Raw genomic sequence first — 25,990 nt, 5'->3', positions numbered from 1 at the left:
CGCAGTTACACTCGGCCCCGCACATGACTTGAAAGAAGCCGCCGCAGTGATCGCCGCACCCCGCCAGGCCTTCAGAGTTGATCATGGCCAGTACCCTACCATGCCCCGCCAGCAGCAGGACCACCAGCAGACGGCACACCAACGACATGGAGTGAGAAGCCATCGTGGACGAAGACGGAAGTCGAAGACCGACGGCCGTTAGGTCAACCACCCCTATCAAGACCTGCACGTGGAAGCCTACAGAGAATCAAGTCAAGCCCAAATCGAGTACAGATATCGCTGCATCGCTAAATTCATGCATTCACCATTTCTTTATTCAAGACAATTTATATATATATATATATATATATATATATATATATATATATATATAGTTCCTTCAGCTCCCTAGGCAATTTACACAAATTTTCTAGGGAGGAATAGCAAAACGCCTAGAAGAGGCCTACTAGGCTATGCCTTCATGCGTTCACATCATACGTATACATCATACATTCACAATTAGGTACATACATCAATGTAAATACAACAGCTATTATTTTCTGCTCTTCAGTGAAATACGAAGGAGCACAAATAAAGCAATGTTACACTTGTACCATATTTTCGATAGCAAAAGACTCATAATACAGCAAAATGAGCTCTATACTACAACGCAAAACACAAACCTTGACCTCGGGAAATAATATTTAACTTACTTCTGAAATATTACTGCGGAAGTATCTCCTCTAAATGGTTAGTTAAAAATCGAGAAAGGGGCTGAAAGATGGAGTATATCACACTGTGGTATAGTTTGTAAACAGGGATAAGGTGCCTCAGAAAGACTGGCGAACGTTTCGATAGGAGGACCTATCTTCGTCAAAGGCGGCCTCGTCATCCTCGGCAAGTTAGTTTTAAAGGATTAGTGCAGTCACATCACGTGCGGCTATTGTAGCTGGAAGCTGATTTTTAAAGGGAGAGACTTCAGAGCTAACGAGCGCTGTCGTCCGACGTCTGTGAGCTTCGTTCGCAAGACGACGGGACAAGAGCGGGTATGTTATGGTAACTAAGATGTGGAATTATGCTCTCAGCGTAAAGAATGTTTCCAACTGCTCCTATTGCCCGCTTTTCTAAAAAAGAAAAGAGAAGTTAAGTTTGTCTCGGCGATCGTAGACCACACCAGATAGCTGTATGGGAAACGTGAGTGCACAAGGGCATATTAAATTTGTCGCTTAGCGCCTGACGGCTGGAGGTGCCTTGGTTTACATGCAAGCCCATTGGGTTTAGAGACGTCACATCTTAATGAGTCGACATCCATGGGGCATCCATGAAAGCTTCTCATGAAATGCGTCAACCAAAAATCGGATTATTCTTGTCTGTTGAAGTGGTGTTCCCTGAAATTGCAAAGGTTAAGTTGGTAGATTTGTAGTTCCTTTTGCTTTGAATAGCACGTACTGTGTGTTTTTTTTTGGCATTGATTTGAAGCTCATTCGCGTGTAACCAGAAGCTTTGATTTTCTAGCCACATATTCCCCTCTGTAAAGATTTCATTCGTGTTTCATCTTAGTGTATAGTAGCATATTTTTACTTCCTTCAATATTGACACCATTAATTATGAAAATAAAGAAAGTACAGGTCCAGGGACAGACCCATGAGGTAGTCCGTATTTATATGGGTAGCGTCCCATTTAACGTTATTATTTCCTGCGAACTGGGACTTGCCCGTAAATTACTTTTTTACTAAATACAACAATACACCAGGGATACCGTAAAAGGGCAGCTTACGAAAAAGAAGCTCCTGTTTTACACAGTCAACCTTTTAAAATCTGATAAGACAACTTTGGTGGAGAGATTATTTTCTACATTCTTAAGAAGAACTTTTTTAATCGCAAGGAAGGCTGTCTCTACAAATTTATTCTTACAAAATACGTATTCCTCCTTTGCTGTTATATTGGGAGCATTTAGGAACCTTGCTTCTTTTTTATTGACGTGAGATAGTTCTAGCGCCTCTTATTTTGTTTCGAAACTTGGCTGTCATCATCTTCAGGTTTCAGGTGTGTGCCAGTGGAACTGAAACTGTAACTCCCAGCTTTCCGAGGTTTCTCTTACACTTGATGCGGACCACAGGCACAGTTGCCTTTTAGGGGCACAATAACTTGCTGCATTTAGCGTCGATCTGGTGGAGATAGCAACACTGATGGAAATGAGTTTCCATCGATATAACTTTCGCAAAGTATATGAGAACATACTTTTGGGGAAGTACCCACGGTAAGAAACTGGTTAAAGAAGTTTGAGATCTCATTGTCGGAGGCCTCAGGTTTCTTCAATTGTAGCCTACTATCCCTTGTAGATTTGTTTGTTATTTCCCCGAATGGCTCTGATATCACTCTTGAATTACCGGAAGAATTAAGAATTTTAAATGCAATACTCTGATTTCGCTCTCTTTACGACATTATTCAGTTTACTGCACGTCTTTCTGGTGTTCGCGAAGACCGCTTTCTCCTGCCCTATATAAGAATACTTTAATTACACCGTAAGATTCCTCCTTTTCTTTTTTGCTGACTATGCAGGATTTGAAAAAATCTCCTGTGACAAATAGCGTATTCTTTCGTCCTTGAACTGGATTGCTCATAGATTTCTCAACGTTACTTTTAGAGGTGATGAAATGCATAATTGACCTATTAACAAAAACAACTGATTTCAGTATTCACTGTTTGGCACATGTTGATTTTTACAAATCGTGGGTGACGAGTGTGCAACGTGTGTCCAATGAAGGACGCCTGTTCAATATGACGTCAGTTTCCAGATAATCATTCTAAATAGCTGCGATAAAATAGATGGACACCCCAAATAATATTATGCTTCAATGTATGAAACGGCATATTCATAAAGAAATGAAACTCGAATATTACTGACTTTTTACTCCAACTTTGTTGGCGCATATCTGGAAGCGGTACCGTACACAGAATGTCTTGCGAGCGGATTTGAGTAGCATACTCATCACCTACAATTCCTAAATTGCATTGTGTGCCCTCATTTATTTAGTTAACAAGGTAACCAGGAAAATTTTTCTAATTAGTCGTGTATGCATCTCAGTTTTTCCTGTAGGTAGGTCCAGCGTATCAAGTAGTCCAGCTCAAGAACTAACATTAGCGTATGTGCCACCAGCGACATTTCAACTTTAAATAAATATACAAACATCAATATTTATTCCATAGTTACTTTAAACATATTTAAACGAAATAATAAAAGAAATTAAACATCCCATAGGTTTGTAACGCGACATCAATAGGCAATTATATCGTCCAATAATATCCGAACCCCTGAAGCTCAGCACAATCAAAGGGGGCTTTATGTGCTTCTTTAACGGAAAAATAATACTACCCTGTAGGAATCATTACGTAAGGCGCCCTGCCTTTGTGTGAATGCGGTGCATTCTAGGCATCATACAAGCGAACTTGTTTCGCTGAGATTTGACGCCTGACATTGAAGTTCCTTCCTGTTTCTTCTACCTGTATTCAAAAGAAAACGAACGATAGCTATTGTAAACATCACCGACATTTATCGCTTTCCAAAACTATCTCCAGTGCTTGGAAGTATACACGTGATAAGCATATAAAGCGTAAGCTGTATAACATTACCAAGCCTGTTGTTCAAAAAATTCTAAGACGCACTGTTTCGAAGTGTAATATGACACGTGTTGTCCGCGTACATTCGCTCAAAGCACAAAGTCGCCAGGAAATGTGTTATGCTCGAAGTAGCCCTCTTTTATTTGGTTGCTCTCTCTCTCTGATTGGCTTGCTGTCGAAAGGCAAGCTTCCCACTCATTTCCATTAGCCAGTTGATCTGGTGCACGTGTATGAAGGACGCACTTGTAAACCAGTCAGTAACCCACGCCCCGTCGGTCTTCGCGAGGGCATGGTCACTAAATCGAAACAGAACTTTTAAATGCGCTCCAATAATTATAGCATTGAACCCTTGCTCATTATTGAACGAGGAGCTTGTCGGCGACATGGTCAACACTAGTGCCAGTGGTAGTGCAAAATTCTTAAAGGGGGCCGAACCACTTGTACAGCGAAACTGCCTAATGCAGTGATCTGGTGGATCGCATCCGCGCGCTGATCAAGAATTTTTCATACGTTGGCTGATAGCGAAGATTGTGCAATAAAGGGCCGACCCAAGCGTAGGTAGAGCACACATTAAGCAATCCCTATACGTGGGCAGATTCCGAACGTTGAGTAATGCCGAAACGACCCGCGGCGGAGGTGGCGTAAGCAACCCCCTTAAATTTTCTCATCACGTAGAGATTGCAATGCCAGGTTGACCCGCGGCTGAGGTGCAGTTCTACATTAAGGGGCGCCCATACACCACTTCGCTGGTCAACCTTGTTCACAGAGAGGCAGGGCACTGAGTTTTCATCGAAGTGGGGAAAGGCACTTGAAGTGAAAATAGGCTATTTCAAGAATACTTTTCCGTTAAAAGTACATCAGTGCGTTCAGCCGAAGCGGAGTTATTACCAATCAAACATGGCATCCGCTGTGCTCCCGTTCCTTCTTCAATGCCTTGCACTACGTGGCCGCAACAATGTCACCGGGGCGCACATTTCGAATTTCATTTTGGGTGTTCACGTAGACGCCACGACTTCCGCCTTTGGTGCCTACGACGCGCTAAACATACGTGAAACGTGGTTGTTCTTAGCAAGCCACAGTGCGCTTAGCCATTCACCAATCCCGAGGGGTGGTTCAGAGCCCCTTTAAGGTGCGAGCTAACATAGCAGGGAGACTGGTCTTGGGAGAATCGTGAGGTTTCACAGTTTCAGCCTCGCATGATTATCGCCATGGAAAGAGGCAACACTTACCACGGGAAGCGAAATTAACGACTTCGAAGAATCACTGCGGGCACTTAAAGATGTGTCTGGAATGGAGGTGATGACAATGCTTCTCAAATAGGGTACGTACCCACTACTGCAGATAGGTCACAAATCAAGCGTTCCATTGATGAGACAAAAAATTGCGTAGAAACTATCTATGATGATTGTCAAACTAATAAAAGTCAAACGAGCGAGCAAACAAACAAACAAGCGAATGAACGAAAGAGCCAACGAAACATTTTTTTCTTTTTTTTTGGCATTCCGACTGCCAGCAAACACTGAAAACAGCCAAAAGAGATCAAGAAAGCTTTTATTTCTCAGACAAAGAATACTATAAACGTATTGTGACCATATTTCAGGGAGGCCAAAGCGGGACGGGGAACTGGGAAAGGGGAGGGGGTATAGAGAACATCAATGATGTATAGAAAACACTTCAACAATGTTTTGATTATAGGCAGCTAGAAAGTTCCAAAATCTAATCAATAGCGTTTCACGTGCGTTTAGGCAGTATTTTACGTGCTTCCAACACCGTGTGCATGGCAAGTAAGAATACATGGAGGCGGCGTGCTCATGTACGCTAGACATGGCTACAGCTCGTTGGCCAACGCATAGAGTAGTTGATTGTAGCTGGATCGACAAAAGCCTATAAGCCAACGTGTGTTCCAGCAGGAGGGCGATCGGGTGATTGATCAGAATCGCGCTTTCGCCAGAAAGAGCACCATTCCAACCTATCACGTGAGGGAAAATCAAACTGTTTGCTTTCAGAACGCAAGTACCGATGCCTCACTTCTGGCAGTCTCTCGCTTTGCCGCCTGCCTTGCGAGTCTTATCGAAGGTGGCACCGCTATACATAAGAAAGGCGAAAGCCCATGTGGCACCACATGGCAAGCATTTCGGTTCAACGCGGGGTACGGAGAGGCCACAGCGGGACAAACGAACGTCCGCAGTTAAGCCGTGGGAAAGCGGGAGTAACGGTAAAAGCGGGACGTGCCCCGTCCTAATCCAGACCTCTCGTCACCGTAGAAGAATATTTACTAGGAAGGTTTTAGTAACAAAAAAAGAAAGGATATCCCTCTGCACCCCTTGCCCCACACCGCAGCTCCGTAATCACAATATGACATTGCTGAGAGCCAAGAACAAATTAGCGAAATTACCGGTATGCGACATGACCTTGTTAGCTCGAGTCTCATACCGAAAAAAAAATGGCCCAGTATTTCTGGTACGCAGAACTGGGGGATGAGGAGAATTCTAGATCCCGCACCAGTGGTGGGTAGCAGATGAAGAACGGCCCACAATTGGTCGTAGTATAGGAGAAATAAAGAACTTGCAAAATTTTAGAAGGACGACAAGAAAGTAATAACTCCTATGCATGTATTTCCAGAATCTACATTAACGCCTATTAGCGCACATAACTCTCGATATTCCTAATGTTGCGCAGGGCATATTATGAGTGCTCATGAGCCAGCAGGTATGATAGGTCATTGTGGTCATGCTTAATTGTGAATACTCTTCAATTCCAGAAATTTGAAGACTTCGCCATCTGTTTTTTTCACGGGCCTGTGAAAGACAAGAACGGACAAGATCGGAGAAGAACGCCTCCGTTCTTGAATTAATCCCACAGCCTCCACCAAACTACTTGGCGCTTACTCTTATCTGCCTTGCCCAGATCTGGACCGCACTAATGCGTCAGCCCAAGCGAGATGCATGTAACAGGCGGGCGCTATTTCAGGGAAGACAGGTAGAGAAATGTTTTCTTGTAAAAATTTGCTTATTTGTAAGCAGCCTTTTGTCCAGCAAAATTTGTCACTTTGTTTCACAACTAGACTTGAGCTGACGCGGACGCGCAGCCTTGCTCGTATGTGGTGATGACCCGTAAGTGAAGCTGACGCATTAAAATGGGGCAGTGAAGTGGGCTTCTACAAAAGGGAGACAAATGGGAAAAGTATACAGCGTTCTGGAAGAAAATAAAAAAGAGAACCGTTTTCAAGGTGTACTCTGTCTACAGTAGCGGCAATTTGAGTACTTGACTGAGTCGTTTTCGTTGCGCTGCAGAGGACGTCATGAACGCATGCTGGCAAGTGGGAACAACTGGGGTGGCCGCACAAGAGACACTACTTCAAGAGGCTCGTTTCAGTAAGTCATTGTGTATAGAAGGAGCGCCTAGCAAGTTTATGGGGGCTGATCTTGGGGCCAGTGTCGAGGGGTTCTTGTAGTGAACATAAAAATTCGCGCGCCTGGTTCTACCAAGGAGGCGCGCCTGCTGATATTTCGGATGCATACTGAAAGACTTCGCAAGGCACGTATTGATAAGCGTGAGTGTGCATCTATTAGGAGAGTGGAAAGAAAAAAAATTCTCCCTCTCCCGAAATTGATAGCCGAAGTAAGCATGAAATTGCAACCCCAAAAGCAGACTGGTTGGCGATGATAATAGCCACAATCTTAAAACACTTGTAGTGCATGTTCTCAACGGCATACCCTACCATACCACACCGCCCCACGCCAAACTGGGCACAGGTCCATATGGACGCTGTCCAGCTAGAAAGAAAAAAAAACCGGCTGAAGGCTGCACGACAGACGGCGGAAGACGCCGTGGAGACAGAGCGTACTGCCTATAGCTAGAAGAATGAATTGTACTCCGTGGTTTTACGTGCGAAAACCAAAATGTAATTGAGGCACGCCGTGCGGACAAACTCCGCAATAATTTTGACCGGAAGATGATCATTAACGTGCCCCAAATGCATGGGGCATGGGCGTATTTGCACATCACATCCATTAATATGCGGTCACCGCGTCTAGGCTTTGATCCCGTGAACTCGTGCTCAACAGGGCAACACCGTAAAGCGCTAAATGGCAGCGATGGGTAGAAGTGCATGTAGAAGGTCCGCGGAACTCGCGGTACGCTCAGCGGCAAAAGGGGTGAGTTTAGTGTACGGTGCCTTGTATCGGCCTTTTGAGCGTCGCTATTCGAAATGACAAATAAAACTTCAACTTAACAGACATTACGGCATGAGATATATCGTGAACAAACATTCGTAATAACCCGGAAGCAATGTATATTGTTACTTCTTAGGCCAGTAACAAGTGTACTTGGGGTCCTGTACAAAGGGTTTGAGGTCAGAAACCACACTTTGAAGAGCTTTGACCGGTTGCGCTCACGATTTCGTTTTGTTCTCACAAACTGCCCGGATGTTCTTAGTAGAGTGCTCGGATAAAGGCTGTGGGTGTTCGCTCAAGTTAACTTGAAGGTCGCCGACAGCGGGACCTAAAACTATATCATGCTTTAAAATTGGAGCACGCTTACGCTTTGGTTTTGTGAGTGTAATCCTATAGCTGTATCGGGCCCCGTTGACACCGCCACGAGCACCCAATAATATGCAACACGAGTACCGATAGAGTGAATGAGTGAATGGAAACTTTATTGAGCTCTAGTAATTGTGTTCTTCTGCTCCTGGGGCGGATTCTTCAGACGAATCTTCCTCCTTGCGCTTTCCCCGGAGGTCTTCACCGACTGTTTTCTCCGTCCTCTATCGCAATGGTCGGCTGCCCTCAGTCTAGGAGCTTCTGTCGAGCGACCGCTGCGAAGACGAGCTAGGTACAGTTTTGCGTGTACGACGGACAGCAGAAGCAGGCGGGGCCCGATACAAAATCAACGTTGCGCCAATCCCTGCGGCTGTGTAGGGCAGAGCAATGGTTCATACCTGTTTAAGGCAGAGGCAGCTAGCATCGGCTCATCAGTGGCTCACACCCCCGTAAGCAAGGAAAGAGCGCTTTGTGTTTGAGTTACAGCGCAACAGAATTATGTTTTCTCGATAATTTATATCATGTTCTCATTCAAGTTACTATCCGACGTTATAGGTTGAGTGTGTGTCGGACTTCGTGCAAATTTTTTGACGCATTTAACTTGGAGAAATTCAATTCAATCAGTAACGCCGCTGCGCCACGTGGAGGGGCTTGGTTCAGAAGTTTCTTTTTTTTTCTGACGGTGAACGCCGCCGACGGCGAACGCCGACACCGGATTTTCTGCGACGCGTGACCCCTAGCGCTATTGTGTTAAAATTTTATTGGAGAAAGCCGGGGAGAAATCGGGAAACTGCCCATACTTTGGGCATCTACAGCATTACAGTGCTTACGTGGTGCCCACTGCAAAAGGTGGTAGTAAGCACATTTTTATGCGGTTAAAAACGCACTGCACACACCATGAGACTAACTGTCCGCGGCTGCACATTTCATTGAGGACAAAACGCATGAACACCTGTGCATTACATGCACGTTAAGCATGCACAGGTGGTGGTGTGCCTCTTAATCTGATGGTGGTTTTGGCACATAACACCCTGAATATAATTTGAGTTTGATAAGACTGACATCCTATTTACTTTCTTCTGAAGGCGTAAGAGTGTACCGATTAGGCTGTGCACGTATGAAGGTCTTTGTTTTCGGACAGGAAAGAAAAATTACGAATCTTTGTACCCCCGATGAAAACTTACAAAAAGCTAGTTAATCCCAATTGCTCCGCTAAGTCTGACCTTTCGTTGAGGAATAATGAAAAAATCAGCTGTTGCCAAACTAAGTAATACTGTCCACATTGTGGGATAATTTGAATGGAGAATATCTGTTATTGTTATTTTATCAATATGATTTGAACCTCGTTTTCGCTTCGCGGTCAAGAGCAAACCGGCGACTATATTTCTTTCGGTGCCTGGAGGCCCCTAATGACCGAAAGCTTGTTGCTTTTTTAGGAGCCTCGATTGCATGAACGAGACAGTGATGCGTCACGTCGCATTTTCCACAGGTCCGATAACTGCAAGTGGCGGCAAGGCGCTAGGAAGCATATCACGCCGAAAAGTAACACTGCTCTTCATTGCTAAATGAGGTTGAGAAGGTATTTTCAAGGACGTTGGCTCGCCATGAAGTTGGTAGTCCATCCGCGTAGGTGTTATATTCCTTTCTTGGAAGAACGTATATTGGAATCGACTATAATAGGACAACAGACGACGATGGAAGGCAATACAGACGGCCACAGAAATGCTGTCAATGCATGAGAAAATGTAAGTTAACAAGGGCTTCTCTAACTAGAAAAAGCGTCCATCTCTGCGAAGCCTGCCCGTATGCACTACCTTTTTCTTACTTTTCTCTTTCTTATTCAATAGCAGATAACAAAACAGAGATGTCCAAGCCCACCTGTACTTGTTGTTTTTGTTAACATGGTTTGTTTCAAATATATTAACAATGTCCGACTAAGAGAATTTGTAGAGATGAGTTCCTCCCATGAATGGAGAGGCGCTGTTCTAACATTAAATGTCCCTTTAAGTCTTATTGGTCAGTGGAAATGAACTCTGGGGTATTACGTGCCAAAATCGTGAAGCACGCCGTAGTGGGGGCCTCCGAGATTTTACCAACAGGGGATTCTTAACGTTGCCGCAATGTCCGGGACATGGACGATCTTGCATTTCTCTTCCATTGAAATGCAGCTGCCGCGGCCGAGGTTTGATTCCGCGACCTCGTGCTCGGCCGCGCTACCCTAGGCGCTACGCTACAGCAACGCGAGAGTAATTATGATTGCTTAAAGAACGCTTCTGACCAAAAACATCCACTGCTTGTGCTAGCGGTTTGCGAATATTAAAAGAAAAATCTCCCAATTTAGGCTGCTGAAAAAGAAAACCACAGATTTCTGCCCGGTTCAAGTGCCAGTTATTCAAAACAAAACTGATTTTTCCTGGTACTTTTCTTCAAATTTAACACCATAAAACGAAGCAACCTATGTTTGGGCCCCACCAGCCCATTTGTGCACTGTCCTTACAAAGTGTTCTTATCCACGACAAATGCACTACGAAAGGTGAAGGGCACGAATTATCGCCTTTGATTGCATCTGTTTCAAAGTTAAGCCTTTCGGCATTGGTGATTTCAAGCGACAACGTTACAGAAGACATCTCACACAATTCGAGACACATTGTAAATAGAAAAACTGGAGTATGGGCGGGAAGCCAGCGCAGTCTCTAGAGAATTTCCAGAACGTTAGATCGGAAGGTGCAAGACAACCATTGCTCTGCGACAAAGCAACGCTAAGAGAACCAATAGTAGCACTAACACCCGTCGATGTAGCTTATTGCGGCCGTAAAAGAGAAATCAGTCTGATTTTTAAAACCGAGATCAAAGCGCAGCTGCTCCCAGCTTCGCCTGTGTTTTATGCACACTAAAATAATTTACACCATTGCAATAGAATGGCGGGTGTAAATCTGTCCTTTCTATATAGCCAGATTCGCACCCTTGTTCAATTTTACAAGTGTCATTTATTTTACAGTGTTCTCGTGTGCTACAACACCCCTACGTCTTGTGGTGGGGTTGTCTTTCAGTAACCTCCATCCTACGATTATAAAACATCGTGCACAGGGTCAACAATGAGGGTGCATACAGTTGCGGAGAGATTTTGAGAGAGACCGCTGAAACGTCGCAATGCTCGGACATTAAAAAAAAATAACGACGTTAAGCGGCAAATTACTCGGCAAGCTTTTTAGAATGTTCTCGCAAATTACGTTGCTTAATTTTGAACAGTGTAGAGCTGCATTAAATAATATCCTCTTGCGAGACCGTGTTAGAGCAAACCGCATATATGGTGCTTGGTTAAGGTTCGCTTTTTGCTCGCGGTGCGCCAATGCGAGCACATCAGCGTGACACCTTGCTAATGCATAGAACTCTACGAAACCATCATGATAGAGCGTATTTCGCGAAATGATTTCGAAACTTACTGCGTGCAAAAGTGCTTTCGGTCGTTCCGTCTGCAAAGTGAGCAAACAACATTGTAGATTGAGGTACTTGGAGCACGTCATCATCGGCGGACGATATATCTCGATTCCCAACGTTACCGATACACCCTGAAGCTTATCTCATGTCAGATTTACGGAAGTAATTGCTGCTCCAAACTTACTAACGAGGAGATTTGCATGACAGCTGCCCACCTGCCACCCGTTCAGTAAATTTTTAATGTAGCTAGTCCTAACAAGCGTCAGTTCGTTGGCATCTGGCGACGTAAGTAGAGCTTTCTTTGTATGAGTTGTGCGGCATTTTTACAGCGGTGAAATTTTGATGCAAACGTCGTGGGGTACGTAGGTACAATTTATTGGCGGCAAATCTGCGCAGGTCCGCAACATTTGTGACGTCACACGCGCCGGTTCATATTCTAGGTGATAATCGAGCGAGGCAAAGTAAGGCATCGGAAGTATTGGTGACGTTCATAGATACATAATATGGCGGAAGCGGTAGTACCACGGGCAAATTAAAAAAAATTATCGGTCGGTGACTATCTAGGAATACAGCTGTGCTACAAAAATTAAACTGGAGAAGTGATCGAATACGAATGTCGGACATCTTTATTCGCAATTTTGAAAAAGCAAACACGACGCATGAAAAACAAGAAAGGCTGAGAGAAAAACGCACACAGATAAGATCTAGCTGTTGCGTGAGGACACAACAAAGTTGTAATGAACAAGCATGCAAATAAGCGCGATCTGTTAGACGAAGATAATTAACAATGCAAATTGCCCCAAACATACCTGGTAAGTAAACAAACATGTAAATTCAACTTCGGACTCATTTTGATAAAAAAGAAAGAAGACCGCCGCCCGACATGCATTCCCATCATAAAATGCAAGGATGCGACCCGCCGTGGTTGCTTAGTGGCTTTGGTGTTGCGCTGCTAAGCGCGAGTTGCGGGATCAAATCCCGGTCAAGGCGGCCGCATTTCAATGGGGGCTAAGTGCGAAGCACCCGTCTACTTGTAACAAGGTGTGCTTTTTAAATTTAAAAACGCGTGATTGCGAGTGAAGAACGAAGTTAGGAATGGCGGGATTCTACGTTATTGGTCAAAGTTACTTAGTTACATTGAGTTAAAGGGCGGTAGGCCCTTAGAAGAACGGCATACCATAATACAGTATGTTGTCGTTGGACAAGGCTGACCGGCAGACGCCCACAGTGAGGCCCTGGTAGAAGACGCAGTTACATCCGACCTCACACATGACATTAACGCTGCCGCCGCACGCATCCTCGCATTTGGCAATGTAGAGCTCGGCCAGCAAGCCGCCGTGCCCCGCCAGCAGCAGGACCGTCAGCACACGGCGCAGCAACGACATGGATTGAGAAGCCAAGGAGGACGAGCACGCAAGTCGAACGCTGCTAGCAGTTAGGTCAAGACTGCGTCTCAAGACCTGCGCGTGGAATCGTATAGTCGATCATGTGAAGTGCAGACCGACTGCATGTGTTTCTGCGTGGTGAAATATACCAGGTGATTTCTCTCTTTCTTTTTTTTTTTAAACGCAGAATTTTTAAAAAATGGCCTGCTACCGAAAACGAAATCGTTAGCGCTTGAGCTGGATTGCTCATAGGGACGAACATTAATCTCATAGAGAATAATGCTAAAATAAGTGTAGGTTGAACAATAGATAATTTTTACCACAAGTTTGTTGGCGTATACCTAGAAGCAGTAGCGCTCTCAGAATTTCTTGGAAGTTGTTTTGCTTAGTATATTGGTCACCTACAACTATAAAATGCTAATGTGTGCCGTGAATTATTAATTTAACAAACTTACTCGATAAAATTTGTTAGTCCAGTGTGCTTCTCATTCTTTCGTGAAGCTAATGTCCGCCGCTTCAAGCAAGCAAGCTCAAGAACTAAAATCAGCTTATCCGTTACGAACGACATTTAAATATTCTGTATAGGCTAAGAAACATTCCATATGTATGTGACGGGACATCACTACGCCATTATATTGTCCCATTATCTGGAAACACCTGAAGCTCAGAGTAGTAAAAGGAACTTTTTTGTGCTTTTTACCGCAAGAATAATACTACCCCATTGTGCTGTAGACGTTATGTGCCTTGCTTTTGTATGCAAGCGACGCAATCTGGGCATCATACAATCGAAATTGTTGCTCGGTGATTCGACAACTAACATTGATGTTCTTTCCTGTTGCTTCTTCTTCCATTACTGAGGAGAAAACGAACGACGTCATGCACTCAAAACGTCACCGCCGTTTCTCGCTTCCTAAAACTGTCTATAATGCTTTCAAGTGTACACGTAAAATGCATATGGAGACTGACCTGGACGATATTAACAATCCTCTTGTTCCCATTATTAAATTATAGCGTTTTACGTGCCAAAACCGCCTCCTGATGGTGAGGCACGCCGTAGTGGAGGACTCCGGAAATTTGGACGGCCTGGGGTTCTTTAACGTGCACCTAAATCTAAGCACATGGGTGTTTTCGCATTTCGCCCCCATCGAAATGAGGCCGCCGTTTCGGGGATCCGATCCCGCGACCTCGTGCTCAGCAGCCCAACATCATAGCCGCTAAGCAAGTTCCAATAATTCTACGCTGCACTGTTCCGAATTGTAATAGGGCTCGTGCTGCCTAGTACATTCCCTCAACGCACAAAGTCACCCTGATTCGGTGTTGTACTCCAGGTAGCCCCGTTTTCTTCGTTTGTTCAATTTCTGTCCATTGTATAATTTTTATAATTTCTCTCTATTGTATCTCCATCTTACGGGACCTCAGCGTCGCCATGATGTCCCGTGTGAGTGAAAGCGCGTGAAGATGAGCGGGCGAAAGCGGTAATATCTCGCGTGCGGGAGCGAGGAACGCGGACCAGATGCGTGGCCCCTACTTTAGCGCGTGAGGCAAGGTGGTCAAGCGAGGTAGGAGGGGCATTCTTCTCCTGTGGCTGATAGGGTGCCTCGATGTCCTTCTCGCCGGCGGCTAGGTACAGAGTGGAGAGAACCGCGCTGACTACTACGGCGTTGGCCACGCGAATCCCGGAAGCCTCAGTGGACGCCTTTGGCGGATGCTGTAGGGACGCGTTGCCGGAGCTCGCGTGTCTCGAAAGCGATCTGCGACGTGGCCAACGTGCGCGCCCACGCGGGCCTCATCTTCAAAGAGAGCTGCAATGTTTGCAGAGTGTGCGTAATGCCGGTAGCTTCCTATGCACTCTGCTTTCGACGTTTCGTTCCAGTTGAAGCGAGAGATGCGTGAGGGTCAATTCGCTTGCTGCTGCCGCCATTCCTCACTCACTCGAGAATTTTGACAGCGAGTTTCCGCGCTCATCCTGCCAGATGTGTTCATGTTTACATGTGCGCACGTGACACCTTGCTGGGTTAATTTGGTTAAAAGACGTTGGCCGGCTGGTTGGTTTGAATCCTTGACAGAATGTGTAAGCGCGACTGAACGAGGACGTACAAAGAAGCAGACACAAAAAGACAGCGCTGTCTCTGTGTTTCTGTTTCTTCCTACTTCCTCGTTGAGCCACGCCTTACACATTCTATGATTGTTAATTTAGTTAGTAAGCGAACGCTCACAAATTTTTATGGTCGATTAACTACAATCCTTAATTCGTACAGCTTTCTAATAATTTGCTATCGCATTCGGTGCTTCGCCTTTCGGGGGGAACTGCGATTTTTTTGTTTTATCTGACGATAGGTAAGTACCCGCTCGTTTCCATTTTCGAGTTGATCGGTTTCGCGTTGATGTAGGAAGTTCCTGTAAACTGGTCGCTTAGTCACGCCCCATCGGCGTCCGTGAGGACATGGTCACTAATCCCAAACATAAGTTTAAAATGCCCTGTAATTAGTATAAGGTCGCAGCCGTGCTCATGGTCGGACTAGGAGGTTGTCAGTGATATGTCAGTGATGGTACTAACAGTTAGCAAACGTTCTTGACATGACAGCTAACATAGCAGGGAAGGTTAGCGTGAGAGCATTGCGAGGCTTCACATTTTCATTCTCGCATCATTATCACCATGAAAAGAGGCAATACCTATAACGGAAAGCATTTTTACCCTTTTAGAAGAATCAATCCACGCACTTGAATTTTGGGCGGAATGGGTGGTGATGATAGTAAGCCTCTATTGTGGCACCTACTCAGCCACGTGCTCAGATATGTCACAAATCAAGCGTTTCTTGGACGAGGCATTAAAATATCTCGGAGAAATGAGATGATGAGTGTAGCCTTTTGTTGCGCAAGGGCTAAATAGGACCAAAGAGCGCCAGGCCAGTGTGAATGTGTTCAATGCGGAGCTATAAATTACGAACATAGGATTGGACAGGGCTGTAAAGGGGCCTAAAAGACGTTAGAAGACATGTAATAAAATAATGACAATGACTATGAAGGGTGCCAAGGACGCGAAAGTTACCTTGTGATAAGAATTGCAATGTGCTCAAATTGATCACCGGCTAAAAAAACTTCCTAAAAGCACTACTGCCATAAAAGAGTCCTTGAAGCGCAAGGACCTGAAGGGGCGTGCTAAAAAAGGACCACTATCGCAGCAGCATCCTCTGTAGAGAAGATGCGCTACAAAACCTTTGGGCTATTAACATGCAAGACCGCCTCTTTTAAAAAACCTAGGACAGCTTTGGAGGTAAAAAGGGTTTCTTTACCAATAAACATAGCAGGATAGAGAGGGAGACAATACGGGTATGCTAGAGGAAAGTGTTCCCTTCTTTCTCTTTCGGCTTCCCGACACTCCACGAGGACGTGTAGGACCGTGAGCCGCTCACCACATCTACCACAGGTTAGAGGTTCATTGCCAGTCAAGAGAAAATTGTGAGTACCATATATGTGTCCTATACTGAGTCGGCAGAATAGGACGTCAACTCTTCGCGATTTAGTAATGGAGGGCCAGAAGCCTAACTTTGGCTTAAGCAGATGGAGCTTATTATTTGTTTCGCTGTCCCACGAGCGTTGCCAGTGTCTTCGCAGTTTAGTTCGCAAAAAAGGCTTGAGATCTGTGATAGGTGTAGCAGTGGTAGGATTGATAGCTTGCGATGTAATTGATGTGGCCATTTGGTCGGCCAGCACATTACCTTCGATGCATCTATGGCCAGGAGCCCAGCATTATATTACATGTCTACGAGCTGAATAAATATTGCACATACACGAGTAAAGCTGAATAAGAACAGGATTTTTGTGTTTTCTTAAGGACATGAGCGCTTTTACGACACTTAACGAGTCCGTAAATATAATTGCTTTTTCTAGTCCTAATTTCTTTATGTGTTTAACCGCAGACAGTACTGCATAGGCTTCTGCGGTAAATATATTGGTATGGGGGTTCAATAAACCTGATTCAGAAAAAGAGGAGCCAACAGCCGCGTAAGACACGCCAACATGCGATCTTGATGCATCGGTGTAAAATTGAGGACAAGAATACTTCGATTGGAGTTCATGGAAACGCATCCAAAGTTCGAGTTCTGGTGCATGTTTTGTAAGCCTTACAAAAGATATATCACATTCAATCACCTGCCACTCCCACGGAGGTAGATACTTCGCTGGAGGCATAAAGCGGTGTTCGAAGAGTGGGATATCAGTTTCCACGTTAAGATTCCTCACGCGCAGTGAGCAAGATCTTCTCACTGAAGGTCGATTGTGGTAAAGGGCAGTGTACGTCAAATTACTACTGGTTTTAGAACACGGATGATCAAGAGTAGAGTGCATTTTAAGAAAATATGTGAAGTTGATATATGATCTCTGCATATGGAGTGACCCCTCATTCGATTCTACATATAACCCTTCAATCGGGCTAGTTCTGAATGCGCCTGTCGCCAGACGGATATCGAGGTGGTGGACGGGATCCAACATTTTCAGTGTCCTCGGGGCGGCAGAGTTGTATACTATGGCACCATAGCCTAGCCGTGATTGAACGAGGCTCTTGTAAATATTCAGAAGACATTTCCTGTTGCTACCCCATGTTGTGTGAGATAGCATTTTCAGCAAGTTCATTGTTTTTAGACATTTAGTTTTGAGATATTTTCTGTGCGAGATGAAAGCAAGCTTACTGTCAAGTATTACACCTAGAAATTTGTGCTCTTTCTTGACAGGTATTTGCTCTCCACATAGTTCCACGCTCGGGTCAGGAACCAGGCTGCTCTTTCTTGTAAAAAGAACACAAAAACTTTTGTGGAGGTTGACTTTAAACCCATTTTCGTCTGCCCACTTAAATATCTTGTTCAATCCTTGGTGTACTTGTCCTTCGCACACTGCAAGGTTATAGGATTTAAAACCTATTTGTATGGCATATACGTAGATGGAATAAAATGTAACTGCTTGTAACGAAGCGTGGAGTGTGTTCATCTTAAGTATAAAGAGGGTACAGCTGAGCACACCTCCTTGGGGTACACCAGTTTCCTGTATAAATGGACGTGAAAGTACACTCCCGACTTTCACGCGGAATGTACGGTTGGACAAATAGCTTTCTATTTGGGCGAGCATATTGCCACGGATGCCCATTCCCGACAAATCTCTCAAGATTCCGCAGCGCCACGTTGTGTCGTACGCCTTCTCCATATCGAGGAATACGGATAGGAAATATTGTTTATGTAGGAAGGCGGCGCGAATGTTTCCCTCATTGCGCACAAGGGGATTGGTTGTTGACCGCCCTTCTCGGAAGCCTCACTGAAAGGGATTAAGCATTTGGTTTAATTACAGAAAATGTATGAGTCGCCGATGAATCATTTTCTCAAACAGCTTACAAATGCAACTTGTGAGGGCTATCGGGTGGTAACTTGACGCCAACGAAGGATCTTTACCTTGCTTCAGAATGGGAATTACAGTCGCTTCTTTCCATTCATGGGGAAGATATCCAGCAGCCCAAATAGTGTTGAAAAGTGCAAGTAAAGTCAGTTGTGTATCAGTGTGTACGTTCCTAATTATGTCGTATATAATTCTATCAGGTCCTGGCGCAGAGCTCTTGCATGTGATCAAGGCAGCTCTCAGCTCGGCAATACTAAAGGGACGGTTGTAAGGCTCTTTCTCTCGACTTTTTCTTGGGAATGGCTTACGTTCTTCTATTTGTTTATATTTGAGAAAAGACCGTGAATAATTGGTTGAACTTGACACGCTCTCAAAATGCTCCCCAAGTGAACCTGCCTGGTCTTGCAGGGTATCGCCTTGTGTGTTTACCAAAGGGTGGGAGTATATTTGTCGCCCTCTTATCCTATTAACCCTGTTCCAGACTTTCGCCTCATATGTATTCGAGTTGATACCCGATAAAAACTTCTGCCAACTCTCTCTTCTGGCCCGTCGGCGGTTTCACCTGCCTTGGGATTTTACTTCTTTAAGGTTGATAAGATTCTCCGCAGTGGGAAAGGCGTGTAGCAACCCCCACGCGTTGTTTTGTTTCTTACAAGCGATCCTAAAATCGTCGCTCCACCACGGGACACGCCGTTTACATGCCAAGCCATTTACTTCTGATATGCATGTAGATGCAGCATCTATAATGAAGGCTGTAAAATACTGCACAGCAGCATGAATTCCTAAAGAAACCATATCATTCCATGAGATACTAGTTAGAGTCCGGAAATTCTCCCAGCCGGCTGTATCGATCTACCACCTAGGAGCATGTGGTAGATATTCGTTTTCTTTATATGTTCTTAGCAGCATGGGGAAGTGGTCGTTCCCGTAAGGAGTGTTCATAACTTCCCAATCGAGTTCAGGCACTATAGACGGGGAAACTTTGCTGAGATCAATTGAGGAAAAGGTTGTGTTTGCAGACAGTAATATGTGGGTTCCTTCTTTTTCAGAAGGCACGCACCAGAAGAAAAAAGGAATTGTTCGACAAGGCGACCTCGCGCGTCGATACTGCGGAAAGTGATACTGCATCGATACTGTTCGATACTGCGTATCGATACTGCGCATCGATACTGTTCTGTGGAAAAAAGAAGCTAAGAAAATCCTGAGTAGCAGCAAGACTTATCGTTTCACTTGAAGACGTCATCAGCGTCGAACAACTTGTGCATCTGGCATTATGCATATATTGTACAACAAAGATAAAATGAATAGCAGCTGAAGCAAAAAATGTGATCGAAGTCATTTTCGTGTCTAAATGATTGCTTGTTTTGCCATGAACGAATCTAATGCCACAAGGGCTGAGTAGTTGTGAAATTGTGATAAGGAGTGGTCAATTCAATATCTATCACGTGTTTCGCGAAGCGTTTCCTAGAAACATAACCTTTTTGTCGTTTTTCGGGATACTTACTGCTTCGGGACTGTTAAGTATATAAAAATGGAAAAAAAACATTGACCATTCTGGTGTAAGTAGTATACTCACTATTAAAAACAAAGAAGACTGATGGATCTCGTGCGCCCAACATACTCGCTATACGAAGAAAGAAACGGAAGGTCGCTTCGAGAAGCCTGGCGTACGAATATCAAAAACTCAGCGTGAACTGCTACTTAGAACAGAGGGTATTCTCAGCTGTGATAAGGACATGTTTTTGGTCTATCTATTCCATTGTTTAAACATTACACGGGCCAATATGACATCTGACGAAAACAAAATCCACCTTTTTCTCCCGCTGCAATACAATATGTAGGAGAACTCTATGTTTTCTAACAAAGCATCGTATGTTCATTGGCCATCATGGAGCCTTTGTGGGGTGATTTGACACCAGATCCGTAACATTGCTAAAAATTGTGAAACTAAGATGTTTCTTTTGGTAGCATGCTTCTCAGAGTTTTTTTTTTTCATTATAAGTATGTCAAGTGAAAGATCTCTGCCGAAAGGGAAAAAATTCAGGGCCGGAACGGTGAACAATAGTGAACAAAATGATTCCGTTATCGTTCGCATACACGCCTTTAAAAGGGTCCCTTAACGAGGCCTTGGTGGTGGTGGAAAAACAGCTTTCGTAGCTGCCAACATATCAGCCAAATTTACCCGCCATGGTTGCTCGGTGGCTATGGTGTTTGGCTGCTGAGCACGAGGTCGCGGGATTGAATCCCGGCCATGGCGACCGCATTTCGATGGGGGCGAAATGCGAAACACCCGTGTACATAGATTTAGGTGCACGTTAAAGAATCCCAGGTAATCGAAATCTCCGGAGTCCTCCACTACGGCGTGCATCATAATCAGAAAGTGGTTTTGGCACGTAAAACCCCATAATTTAATTTTTTTATCAGCCAAATTTGGCGGTGGTGAGCCTCGCACGCGAAGCACGAAGTCACTTTTTTCTAAAACACTCGCAGTCGCTTCTCCTCATTCTTTCAGGTGCTGCCATATTTAGTCAACCATAAGTTTCTATGCGTGGCTGCTATTCGCAAATAGCTGATGTGAATAAACAGAGGTGTGTTTATCAGTGCGCTTGTTGCTACTCTTACTACTGTATTTTTGAATGCACCTTATCATGAAGCCAACGATTCACTTTCATTTAAACGACGCCAGGCGTGAACGGGCCAAGGCGAGAACGTGAGCGGACGCCGGATGCTGAAGATTGTTCGGGTTAGGACCTGCAACTAAAATTAACAGAGTTTTTTAGTAGCATGCAGCTCCGCATTGTCACGTGGTGGCGTCATTTTGCGACAGGGTGCGCGGGCCAGCTCTGGTTTGCGCGGCTCTGAAAACTTTCTGGGAAACGGTCGATCTTGAATTTTTTTACCTTTATTTAGAAGCTGCCGCCTGCTGGATTGAACTGTTGCAACGTTCGCAAAACATTTTGCTACGTTCAGCTGTAAAAATTTAAATAACCAAAGTTGTAGAACGATCTTGCTGTGTGCACATCTGTGATAACAACACGCAGAAAGACTACGGCGTCTCCTTTACAACTATGAACAGGTGCTCGCTGACCGGGTGGCCATTTAAGCTTTATTGTTACAGGTTATAATTACGCGATATAACCATTATAAGCTTCGCTTGGTTATGTTATTCCACTGTGTCGCATTTCAAATGTTAAATTGGCAAGAAAATTGGCGTGGAAATTTCAACGAATTTGCGTCACATTTGGGGAGAGCCTTATCATACAGGCAAATGGCAATCGAAGCCATCAGCTTAATAAATACTTCATTTTATCGATGCTGCCTCTTTGGAAAGCTTAAGTTTGTGCTAATATGGTGTAACTGCACGAAGTGATCACATTCTACAATTTCGCTTAGGAAGCGGGCATAAGGGAAATAAGTAAGTAGCGCCTCGCAATCAACTTTCGCTGCGTTGAATTCGCACTCTGTGTATCGTATCAGTGAGAAGGCGTCGACAGCTTACGCATCACTCTTTTAAACCGTTGTTGTTAAACAAGAGCGGCACACGAAAGAGCGCGCTCGGCGCTACCTCGAGTGTCCTCTGTGGAGGCTATGCCCACGAGCTCTAGAATTCGTGATATTATTAAGGCGATTGCGTTACATGTCCCGCGTCTCAGAAAATCCGACGTCCCGCGTGCGTCGACCGTCGTTTCGCTAAAGATCATGTGGTACCACACATAGCCAATAATCCTTCTATCACTAAATATGCTGATACCTTGTCTTCCATTTGTTAAAAGAGTTATTCGGAATTTTGAGTATGACAAGTACCGATAGCACCGATAGCACATGCTTTTTATGTTAGATCTTCTTAGACTGAAAAAATAAAAGTGGAAAACAGTAAGAGGAGATTGGCCCACGCAAGAGGCCGCGTTTATACCAGAAAGCTAGCCTTCGTGCCTAGCGTTCGCCGCTAGCGTTTCCTGGTAAACATTACGGTTACATAGCGTGCAGTTGCCGGGAAGCGTGCAAAGCAGTCAAGGATCTTTGAACGCTATCGCGTTCCACTCTTAAAGGAGAAGCTTAAGCGTCCTCCAATTTTTCTGCGTAGGATGTGTCGCTATTAATACAGCCTAGAGAAGATTAAAAGCATTTATGCTGCGTCTTATTTTAACCAGTATGGCGGGTAGCCTGCAGGGGCGCATGCGCATGCAGGCATTTACTGGTTTCCATGTTTGGTGTTTTCCATGAGTGTAGAAAGAAGGATTCTCGGTGTTGAACCGATGCGGAGTGTTTGGAAATTTAGGGCCCCTTTGCGGAGGCAATACACCTCCTTGGCCACTACTTCTCATAGACGGCACCTCCAGAGTGATCCACCAGGAAGAAACCGGCAGTCACCTTCTCCCTCCCTCTTCTTCTGTTTCTGTTTTTCATTAAGTGTCGCGTGCTCATCTTTCTGCGTTGTTTTCACTTTTCACTTGCGAATTTCTTGGCAGCAAGTGTTAACTTGGTGTAGTTATCCAATTTTGGGTATGTTAAATTACGTTGTAACGGCAATGCATTGGTGGCGCTTGCATATATTTATCTAACCCTGCAGCTTCTCTCTGTTGGCCTTGGTGATGGGTGGCTAGAATTGCCACCAAATTTTCTCACTCTACATGGCAGACATTCTTCCCCAACTAGCACACCGCTCCCTGAAGAAAGGGCGCAAGAACCGAAACATTCTTTTGCGAAATCCGACATTGTAAAGACACAGAACAAAGCATAGGCAGTTCACACTAAGAAAAAAAAGAGTATCCCTTACTCTTTCCGAAGAGTCTGGACTCGTCACGTATACGAGAGAGTTTGTGGGAGACTCCCGAACTCCCTTTTGGCAGAGAGTCCCGAGACTATCTGTGCTCGATACAAGTTGTTTACGTGACTCCGCACACAATAGTCACACATACTCTGTTGTGGTATTCGTCTATACCCTCTCAAAAGGGTTACAAGACTCTGAAGCTGTCGGAGTCCATTAACTATTCTAGATGAGTCAGATGACTCCAGTAGTGTGCGTCAAGTTACCCTTAGTGCGTGGTGCAGCATTCTTGCAAATAGAGTAAGATAAGTAACCCATGTAAGCCGTTTCACTTTTCGATGGCAGTGTCGAGCCGCTTTTCAAATTGTGTCAAACACTCTTGCTGTAAGAACACACGACTACGGCTAGTTCTCAAGAAGACTACTGTGAAAAGACAACATAGGCTAACAAAGAATCCATAGTAAACTTGTCAAAAAGCACATGGCAGGTTAGCAAGAAAAAGTTAAAATTTCATCCATTTTTGTTATCGTCTTGTGGAAAATTCAAATGCATCAGTCAGCAAAGAATCACTATGAAAGCAATACAGTTCTCATTACTAATAAACTGGGATCAATAGCCAACCAAGTGAAACAGTCTTAAATAAATGTCTAAGATGTGGCCTGCAGCAGCATATGCATGACACTGCAAAGCCAGTCAGAACCATAATGAGACCCAAAAATATTATGTAACTCATGTAGAAATTTCTGAGCAAGTTTTTAAGAAAGTAATCGCACATTAATTTGTTTAATTTTGGCCAGTGTAGTGCTTCATTAAATAATATCCTCTTGCTAGACGGCATTAGAGCAGACCGCACATATGGGGCTGGGAAAGGTTCGCTTTTTGCTCGTGAACAAATGAGCGTCAGACATTTCGTCGGACGAATGTCGGACATTTTTATTCGCAATATTTAAAAAGTGAACACGACGCTGTTTAAAAGAAGAAAGGCTGAGAGAAAAACGCACACAGGTAATATGTAGCTGTTGCGCGAGGACACAACAAAGTGGTAATGAACAAGCGTGTAAATGAGCGAGACCTGTTAGACGAAGATAATTGACAATGCAAAAGCGATGCAGAGGAAAGTACCGCAAAGCATACCTGGTAAATAAAAAAACATGTAAAATACAACGTCGGACTCATTTTGCCAAGAAAAAAAAAAGAAGACAGCCGCCCGACATGCATTCCCATCATAATATGCAACGATGCGAACCGCCGTGGTTCCTTAGTGGCTATGGTGTCGCGCTGCTAAGCGCGAGTTGCGGGATCAAATCCCGGTCACGGCGGCCAAATTTCAATGGGGGCTAAGTGCAAAGCACCCGTGTACTTATATCAAGGTGCGATTTTTGATTTTAAAAATTCGTGCTTGCGTGTGAATAACGATGTTAGGGATGGCGGGATTCGACGTTATTAGTCACAGTTACTTTGAGTTAAAGGGCGGTGGGCCCTCAGAAGAACGATATACCATAATCCAGTATGTTGTCGCTGGGCATGGATGACCGCCGACAGGCGCCCACAGAGAGGCCTTTGTAGTAGACGCAGTTACATCCGGCCTCACACTTGACATTAAAGTCGTCGCCGCACACCTGCCCGCACTTGACAATGTACCAAGCAGCCAGTACGCCGCCCTGCACAGCAAGCAGCAGGACCATCAGCACACGGCGCAGCAACGACATGGATTGAGAAGCCACGGAGGACGAACACGCAAGTCGAACGCTGCTAGCAGTTAGGTCAAGACTGCCTCTCAAACCTGCGCGTGGAATCGTACAGTGGATCGTGTGAAGCGCAGATCGACTACATGTGTTTCTGCATGGTGAAATATTCCAGGTGATTCCTCTTTTTTCTTTCCTTTAATATGCAGAATATTTAAAAAAATAGCCTGCTACCGAAAACATAATCGTTAGTGCTTGAGCTGGATCTCTCGTGGAGGCGAATATTACTTTTAGGGGAATATAATGCTAAAGGAAGTATAGGCTGAACAATAAATAATTTTTACCAGATGTTTGTTGGCGTATACCTGGAAGCAGTAGCGCTCTCAGAATTTTTTGGGAAGTTGTTTTGCGTAGCATATTCGCCACCTACAATTCTAACATGGTAATGTGTGCCGTGAATTAGTAATTTAACAAACTTACTCGATAAACTTTGTTAGACCAGTGTGCTTCTCATTCTTTCGTGACGCTAATGTCCGCTGCTTCAAGCAACGAAGCTCAAGAACTAAACTCAGCTTATCCGCTACCAACGATATTTAGATATTCTGTATAGGCTAAAAAAATACCCCATGTGTGACGTGACCTCACTACGCGATTATATTGTCCCATTATCTCGAAACATCTGAAGCTCAGAGTAGTAAAAGGAGCTTTCTTGTGCTTTTTATACCGCAGGAATATTACTACCCTATTGTGCTGTGGACTTTATGTGCCTTGCCTTTGTAAGCAAGCGGCGCAATCTGGGCATCATACAATCGAACTTGTTTCGCGGTGATTCGACAACTAACATTGAAGGTCTTTCCTCTTGGTTCTTCTTCCATTACTGAAGAGAAAACGAACGACGTCATGCTCTCAAAACGCCACCGGCGTTTCTCGCTTTCTAATTCCTTGTCTAATGCTTTGAAGCATACACGTAAAATGCATATGGAGATTGAGCTGGATGACATTAACGATGGCCTTGCTCCACTAATTCTACGATGCACTGTTCCGAATTGTAATAGGCCTCGTGCTGCCAGTGTACATTCGCTCAACCCACAACGTCACCCTGATTCGGTGTAATACTCCAAGTACCCCGTTTTCTTCCTTTGCTCAATTTGTCTCCAATGTATAATTTATCAACCATATGGACACTCCAGG

The 25,990-nt window shown here is 44.5% G+C and overlaps 1 protein-coding gene across 1 annotated transcript; it reads right to left on the bottom strand.

The window, feature by feature from the left end:
- Positions 1-8,254: 8,254 nt before the first annotated feature.
- On the bottom strand, positions 8,255-25,351 carry LOC142591142 (uncharacterized). Its single transcript, XM_075703518.1, has 5 exons — positions 25,280-25,351; positions 24,613-24,775; positions 12,757-13,039; positions 11,585-11,614; positions 8,255-8,416 (listed from the first exon to the last, which is right to left on the bottom strand). The coding sequence occupies exons 2-5, from the start codon at positions 24,712-24,714 to the stop codon at positions 8,388-8,390; spliced, it is 444 nt and encodes a 147-aa protein (XP_075559633.1). The 5' UTR covers positions 24,715-24,775; positions 25,280-25,351; the 3' UTR covers positions 8,255-8,387.
- Positions 25,352-25,990: the final 639 nt, after the last annotated feature.

Source organism: Dermacentor variabilis, chromosome 8 (assembly GCF_050947875.1).
Source record: "Dermacentor variabilis isolate Ectoservices chromosome 8, ASM5094787v1, whole genome shotgun sequence".
Taxonomy (NCBI): Eukaryota; Metazoa; Arthropoda; class Arachnida; order Ixodida; family Ixodidae; genus Dermacentor; species Dermacentor variabilis.
The sequence above is the reverse complement of the archived record's forward strand: the minus strand, read 5'-3'. Positions and strand labels throughout refer to the sequence as shown.